The 8,041-nt window shown below is 35.7% G+C and overlaps 1 protein-coding gene across 1 annotated transcript; it reads left to right on the top strand.

Moving 5' to 3' along the window:
- The first annotated feature begins 1,013 nt into the window (after window positions 1–1,013).
- Window positions 1,014–6,470, top strand: snai3 (snail family zinc finger 3). Its single transcript, XM_058783500.1, has 3 exons — window positions 1,014–1,254; window positions 2,659–3,270; window positions 4,962–6,470. Exons 1-3 carry the CDS (start codon window positions 1,176–1,178, stop codon window positions 5,141–5,143), a joined length of 873 nt encoding a protein of 290 aa, XP_058639483.1. The 5' UTR covers window positions 1,014–1,175; the 3' UTR covers window positions 5,144–6,470.
- Window positions 6,471–8,041: the final 1,571 nt, after the last annotated feature.

Raw genomic sequence — 8,041 nt, 5'->3', positions numbered from 1 at the left:
TCCTGAAGTTGTGTCTGTATAAAAAATATAAAGAGTTTACATAACAAAATATAGCCTAACTGACAGATAAAGAACCCACACAAACATGTATATTTGTTTCCAGTTTTATTTGCAATTTTGAACTGAATTAAAATATTTGCTATACATTGTGTTAGCATTTTAAATTAAAAAGATCAATTGTAGGAAGTGGTGATAGAGAAGGGCACAGTAATAATTTTGAACAAATAAAAATTAAATAAATAAACCAATCATACACAAACTTCAAAACACTCTTGTTTGCATATACCAAAACCTGTTCAGAAGTGCACTTTGTGCTTGACATTAAAAGGTTCAGGGATGTTGCATTGGTTCATATGTACAAATATGGCAAGGTTCTAAAAGTTTGAGACACAGCACAGAAAAATTGAATTATAGATATTAATATAAATGTGTCATCTTGTCTTCCCTATGCAATAGAAAGAATTTTAATGAAGTTGAACATATTATGGACTCTTTAAATTAAATTACATTTTTACATTTAAATTACCGGTAATATTCTAGACGTTTCAGTGGGCCATTTCTGTTGTGAAATGAAATGAAATTCGCCTACGTCTCATGATTCAATTTTTATTTACTAATATGTAGGCCTATTACTTAATTTTTTTTCCTTTTTTTTTTTCGTTTGTTTGTTTAGGCTAATTATTTATTAATTTAAGTATGATTAACCAAGCACCGAACCCAAATATTTTCACTCTTACATGTACTGTCTAAAATAAGTTTGATCTAAAATCTGTTAGCTTACTTGTCTTTTTCTCTCTCAGTAAAATAAAATAAAATAAAATAAAGAAAAACTACTCACTGGCGAAAGAACGTGCCATATGTTTCATCGAAATAAATTTCTGCTGTTTTAATCGCACGTATGCACCTGTTTGCTGCGGTATGTTCGGCACAAACATGGTTACGCCCCCTTGCACTTGTTCTTGATTTCTGATTGGTTGAGCAAGATGTCTATGATAATTTCCGTCTAGCCTGCACCTGACTCTCTCTTCTCTACTCGAGAATGTGGCGCAAAGACAACCTCCAAGCATCAGCTATTTATTCAACACACCATCTCCCACTTAAAACTCTTGCTCGTGCAGACCTACCAGCGCTAGTCAGATAGCAAAAGTAATTTCCTTTAAAATACCCAAGATACGATGCCAAGGTCTTTCTTGGTGAAGAAACACCTCACTAACAAGAAGCCTGACTATGGTGTGTTGGATTCACAAAAACACGGTAAGTTATTTTCAGACCTCCGACTCAAACTAAATATTACGTTTCTCGTTTGTCTAGTTTGTGAAAGCTGTTTGTTCCGCCTAATAGAACTACATGCCACAGATATCTGTTTGTTTTAATAGTTTGATTAGGCTATTATTATTTGATTATATCATATTGGATTTTGTTCCGATATTGGCATTGTAGTAGACCATATTTTGACAAATTTAAATGCAGTTTTAATAGGCTATAAACGCATTTAGGCCTAATAATAATTTAATAAATGCTGTTATTGCCTATAGGCAATATAGCTTGTGAATGTGAATGACTGAAGGGGAAAATTAAACGATTTGCATGTTTTGCATTATCAATTAACAACGTTCTGACTTTACAAATTATTAGTAGCCTACATATCTGGAAATCGTACAGGTTGTACAAAATAGTTAACATGGGCATGACTTATAAAATGCTTATAAGTGGTGCAGAATCCTTAAGATTTCCCTGATTGAGACTTTTTAAAAAGTACAAATTTTACATGTTGTCTTTCCGTTAATAGGAGGTTTTCATGATCATTATACACGAATAAAAAGTAGCCTGTCACTGCTTCAAATGTTTCAACTTCTTCATATAGGCCTGTATGATTAGCCACAGATGTTCTATAAAGTCATGATGAGTAGATAATGAGAAACGTATGAAGACTCAGAATAGATATCTCAAACGTGCCTGGAAGTTTAGCAGGTGCACAATCTCTCACAAAAGAGGGAGTCTTTTGTGTTAGCCCTCACTTTGGGGTTTGAAGAGTCCTATTAGAAAAGCTGAAGAGGGATATAGTGTTCCTTAAGGATGCTTTTACCCTGCAGTGCCTTCAAATCTATGGTTTTGTTCTCCACTATTGGCCCACTCATAACATCTTTAACAAAAGTATATCTTGGAGGAAAATCTCAAATCTGAATCGGTAATTAAGTAATTATGAGAGAGAGTTCATGTTTCTCTCTTTCTCTTTGCTAATGTTTATTGGTCAATAAAATGTGCCCATATATCTATTACCAATTCATAAACTTTCTCCTTTAAATTTAGTAATTCATTTATGGTTTGATTTACCCTGAAAAGTAAACATTGTGGCTCTATGGTGCTATGATAACACGGTTCTGTTTGTTTGAACTGTAAGACAAACCCAACACATTACACAATTTAATTATGTTCTTAATTACAGTAAGTTGATTTTATGTGTATTTATTAAATTAAATCCAATTAATTAAATTCAGGGTTATCCAGCTGATTCTCAACAGTCTGCATGAAATAATCTTTGGGAATTATTAATGATAATATATTTAGCTCTGTATTTAAATGTTGATATCCTTTAATGCACTTTATAAGAATGTCACACCGTTTGACGTGATCATGTGCATTACATATTTTCCACAGAGGTGATTCATATTGAATCTTCAAGCTCCAAACTCAAAATACTTCATCCCCATGAGACTCTGTTTCCTGCACCATTTCTTGGGAACTCAGCATTGAGCCCCACTCTGCGGATGAACCCCATCAGTTCAGGGATCTGTGCGCCTCCACCCAAGCCTGCCCACCCAAGCCTGCCCATGGACGGCACATTTCTGGGTATCACTTACCCCCTACCTGTAACATCCAGTCCCCTTCGAGACATGCAGCCTGCGCTCCCAATGCTGGAGTGTGCTAAACCACGGTCTTTTCAGCTTTCTCAGAGAGAACTAGAAGACAATGTCCCTGTGTCGCCTTTAGGACTGAGCACCACTGGCAACAGTCAGGAGCGCATTGATGAATGCTTTGACTGCCAGAAAGCTTTCTTGACCTTATCTAGTCTGGCCAACCAGAGGCAAATTCACTGTCAGTGGCAATGCCAAAAGTATTTTAGCTGCAAGTATTGTGACAAGGAGTATGTGAGTCTAGGGGCACTGAAGATGCACATTCGGACACACACGCTGCCATGTGTCTGTAAACTGTGTGGAAAAGCCTTTTCTAGGCCCTGGCTACTTCAGGGACACATTCGCACACACACAGGTACGTTTACAGGCTATGTACACTTGTAGGGACAATTTTGTATTTACTGCATTGGAAAGCTGTAAAATGTATTCTTAAAGGAATATGTCACTTAAAAAAAAAAAAAAATGCAATTGTTTATTCACCCTCATGTCATTTAATCATATTTTATACTTCTGTGTAACACAAAATAAGAACTTATGCAGGATGTCAGTGCTACTTTCCATATGAAAAATAAATAAATAAAATAGATTCAAAAAACAATATAATGTATATATGATGAATCTACACAACATGTGATATTACAAGTCTTATGAAGTTATATGATGGCTTTATGCAATGAACAGATAAAAACTTAAAGGGATAGTCCACCCAAAAATGAAGATTGTCATCATTTACTCCAAATCTGTATGCATGTTTGTCTTCTGCTGAACACAAAATGAGATATTTTAAGTAATGTTGATAACCAAACAGTTTTGGTTCCCATTAACTTTCTTTTCTTTTCTTTCTGTCTTTTTTTCTCTCTATACAATGAAAAAGTCATTGGAATCCAAAAATGTTTGGTTGCCAACTTTCTTCAAAATATCTCATTTTGTGTTCTGCATAAGAAATGTTATCAAGGTTTGGAATGACATGAGTGTGAGTAAATGATGACAGAATTTTCATTTTTTGAAAATCTCATTTCCACCTCTGTTGAATTATAAAAGGTGCCTTTAAACATGCTGTGCTTTTTTGACATCACTGACATTAAAACACCATCACGTCATGGCAAATTTCAAATATCTGACCGCAAATGAGATTGAGATTAACAGTTAAGGGGAATGTTATAAAGTTTAGTCTCTTCCTCACACAAAGCTATTGTATGGCTTCAGAAGACTTGTAATATAGTGCACAAGTTGTATAGACCATTTTAGACTTTTATAGTGTTTTCTGTACTTTTAGTAGTTTAAATCACCATCCATGTTCCTTGTATGGAAAACAGAAGCAAGGACATTCTGTCTAAGATCACCTTTTGTGTTTCCTTCAATAAAGAATATAATACAGGGCTGGAATGACATGAGGGTCAGTACACTGAAAAAAAAAAAGGGTGTAGAATTTACTTTGAAACTATTTCCACTCTAAATTTCTAGGAAATTTCAAAAGAAAGAATTGCAAAGAAACGGCAAGTAATACATTGAATTGAGTTAGAATTAATTAAGTTTGGAATTCATTTAGTAGAACGACTAAATTGATATTTAATAATTTAAACCGTAAATAATTTAAAAATTAAATAACAACAATTCATTTTGGGTGAACTACTGCTGAAGAAGTTTGAAAATGACTAGTGCTGTCAAAAGATTAATCACATCCAAAATAAAAGTTTTTGTTTACATAATATATGTGTGTGTACTGTGTATATTAATTATGTATATATAAAGACACACATACAGCATATATTTTGAAAATATTTACATGTAGATATTTATATTCATATAAATTATATCATATATAAATATATTTAATGTGTAAACATAACATATTTTTCTTAATTATATACATGCATATGTGTGTATTTATATATACATATAATAATATATACTAAAACTAGTATATATTATAAAACTTTTATTTTGGATGCGATTAATTGTTTGACAGCACTAAAAATGACACATTGTATTTTGAAAATGGATGTAAAATGATAAAACCTAACTCAAATCTTTTAATTATTTTAGGTGAAAAGCCATTCTCCTGCCCCCACTGCAGTCGTGCATTCGCTGACCGCTCAAACCTTCGGGCCCATTTACAAACCCACTCTGAGATCAAGAAATACCAGTGCAGAAGCTGCTTTAAAACCTTCTCCAGAATATCACTCCTGACAAAGCATGAAGAGGCCGGGTGCTGCCCCATGTCCTAATATGTACTGGGTTGTGGGTAGTCAGGGTAAGTTATAGTGCCAAAGTTTGTCAAATCAAAGTGCCTCACAAACTCAAGAGTCTGGTATATTGACTGATATACTGTGATCACAATATGCTGTACATTGTGTGTGACCTTAGAAAGTTGTTATAATTGTAGTTGTTATGGTTTTGTAATGAAGAAATTTCAAAGCAAGCAATAAAATAATATTTTTCTAATAACGTGTCCTGTATAGTATAATGTGAACAGATGTAAGTTTGAAACAACTGCTGTGGGCTTCCATGCCTGCTCATTATGGGTCAGACAGATTGTTGAACTTTTGACTTCACATACCATTAAGTCCTATCCTACATCCCAGCTCACACAGTATTAATTAATATGTCTATATTCAGGGCAGCTGTGGAGAGGAAAATTCTCTGAGGCTAAATAAAACCTACATTTGTAATTGTGCATGGAAAAAAATCCTTGTATATATATCTGTTTATTGGCAGGTGGACGCAGGCCAGCTGCATGCCATAATGGTGCCATGCCAAAACTCCATTAGTAAGGGTCTTAGTCTCTGTTGTCTTTCATCTGAGAGAAATATTTAATAGGAAGACTGCATTTGTCTAATCACTGAAGAAAAAATAGGACAATAGGACTATGAGTCCACACCATATAGAAGGCAGAATATTTTACATATTTAAAAAAAAAAAATCACACAAATTATTGTCAGTTGCTATAGTTATTACAAGAAACAAGGTGAATTATGATTGCTCAACCTATATGAACATCACACACAAACATGTTCACATACCATACATTATGTGTTGATAAGGGGGTGTCATATATTTACAGATAAATACAGCTGCAAGCAATAATGGAGCCAAGCACCCCAGAAACAACATCTACAGCCCTAAGCAATGAATCCAAAGAACCAAATGATAGCAGGGTCGAGTGTGCAACTTCCTGGTTGGCATATGCAGTCATCTCACATTGTGCAACATATTGTCATTCCCAAGGTATCCAATATTGCTGCATGGTGTGAGAAGATTCACAATATAGTTAAAATTGGAAGGGAATACAGAGGACCTTAAAAATGGGGAGCAGTGTATTTCCTATCATTTTATGCCAGGTTTTTCTATGGTTATATTATATAATAATTTTTTTCCTGTTAGTCTGTTTTCCATGAAGTAACACTGTTTGGTTTAATTGTGTCAGTAGTTCTCAGTAGTTCTCACTTTATTGTGCAATCCTAAACACTGAAGTCAACATATACTCAACATGTTTTCCTGTAGCTCAAATAGTAGAGCATGGCGCTAGCAACGCCAAGATCATGGGTTCGATTCCCAGGGAAAGCCAGAGCTGATAAAATGTAAAAACTGTAACTTGAATGCAATGTAAGTCGCTTTGGATAAAAGCGTCTGCTAAATGCATAAATGTAAATGTACTCACAATTGAAAGTTGAACTGTTGCTTTCTCATTTTTTCTAATTGAATATTGTTTCACTCTGAAATACATCACATTGCAGAACAAATGTGTCGGAAATGCCAACATTGCCCTTATTTTTTAGTGCTTTACAGGAGAACTATTAAAAAAGAAAAAAATCTATTTATTGACTACTGAGGACCTTGTGAACCAAGCTATGTGAAGATTAACTTCATGGGTTGTTCCTAGGACCTTTCAGATTATACCCAGGTTTTTTTTTTTTTTTCTTCATGGTCCTGGGGCTTCCATATAAGAGCAAAAAATACTACACATGTCAAGGGCCTAATAATTCAGCACCAACAGGTTCTTGTCCCATATTAAGGGACAGCTCTAGAGGGCAGAGGTTTGGCTCCGTCTGCAAGTCTCTGTGGTATTTTACCATAGTCATGACACAGCAGACACAGACTGGAATTTGTTCGTTTATCCTGACTGGAGCCAGCATGACCAAACCTTCACCTCCAACACTAAATTTACATTCGTCTCATTCCTTAGCCACAGTCCACCAATCCCACTGTCTGCTAAAGCAAGTCTTCTTCATATTAACCATGCAGATGTTCCCGTCTGGTTGTAGCTGTTGACTAAATCTATTGTAGCTACTGACTGAGAAAGAGCTGGATAAACTAAAGGCCTCAATGGCAGACGTGATCTTGTCCCCCTGTCACTATGCTCCATGACGTTTTCGTCAGCTGACGCCGATGGTCCTAACTATAACCACTGTGACTCTACAAAAGAGGTGTCCCAACTCTAAAAATATGTTGTAGCCATGGTGAGGCAGGCATTGGCCCACCCCTATACTGCTTCAGATGGGTCAAAAATAGATCTTGAGGGACTATTTCTGACCAGCTGAAGAATAGGCCAAGCAGGAGGGCTTCCATTCCCACTTGCCTCTGGCAAGAAGGAGTGGAATTCAGAGAGTTTCCAATTGCTCTAATGAGTCAGCTCTCCCCATTTCCACAGAGAACACCTGTGTCTCCAAACTCTAGCAGCCAATGTACCCCCACAGCCCATATCTTCCACACTCCTTGTTCTGTCAATCACAGCTTGACTCTCAGAGAATCAACTTTTGGACAGAGTTGGAGACCTAGGGGTGAAAGTTTTACTTTAACAATGCCATGAGGAAAACAGTAAAATTTTCTTTCCACCTTTATTTGAATTAAAGGGATAGTTCACCCAAAAATGAAAATTCTGTTATTAATTACCCAACCTGATGTCGTTCCAAATCCGTAAGACCCTTTGTTCATCTTCGGAACACAGATTAAGATATTTTTCATGAGAGACCCACAATGCATGCGTGTGCTGCTGCTGACGTTGAACCCGGATGTACTGTGCCTTGTTTCAAGCAGAGAAATGCACACTCATGCGCCATGGTTCTCTCATGAACACGTGTCAAAGACTGACGGAAGAGACGAAATTGTTGAATAAAGTCATTGTT

Source organism: Onychostoma macrolepis, chromosome 07 (genome assembly GCF_012432095.1).
Source record: "Onychostoma macrolepis isolate SWU-2019 chromosome 07, ASM1243209v1, whole genome shotgun sequence".
NCBI lineage: Eukaryota > Metazoa > Chordata > Actinopteri > Cypriniformes > Cyprinidae > Onychostoma > Onychostoma macrolepis.
Note: the sequence above shows the minus strand (reverse complement) of the source record. Positions and strands in the feature narration are given on the sequence as shown.

Excerpts from the sequence above, each read along its gene's own strand:
- snai3 (XM_058783500.1), top strand. The coding sequence starts at position 1,176 with ATGCCAAGGTCTTTCTTGGTGAAGAAACACCTCACTAACAAGAAGCCT. Across the intron at positions 1,255-2,658 it reads GTTGGATTCACAAAAACACG|AGGTGATTCATATTGAATCT; the intron begins GTAAGTTATTTT and ends TATTTTCCACAG. Across the intron at positions 3,271-4,961 it reads ACACATTCGCACACACACAG|GTGAAAAGCCATTCTCCTGC; the intron begins GTACGTTTACAG and ends TAATTATTTTAG.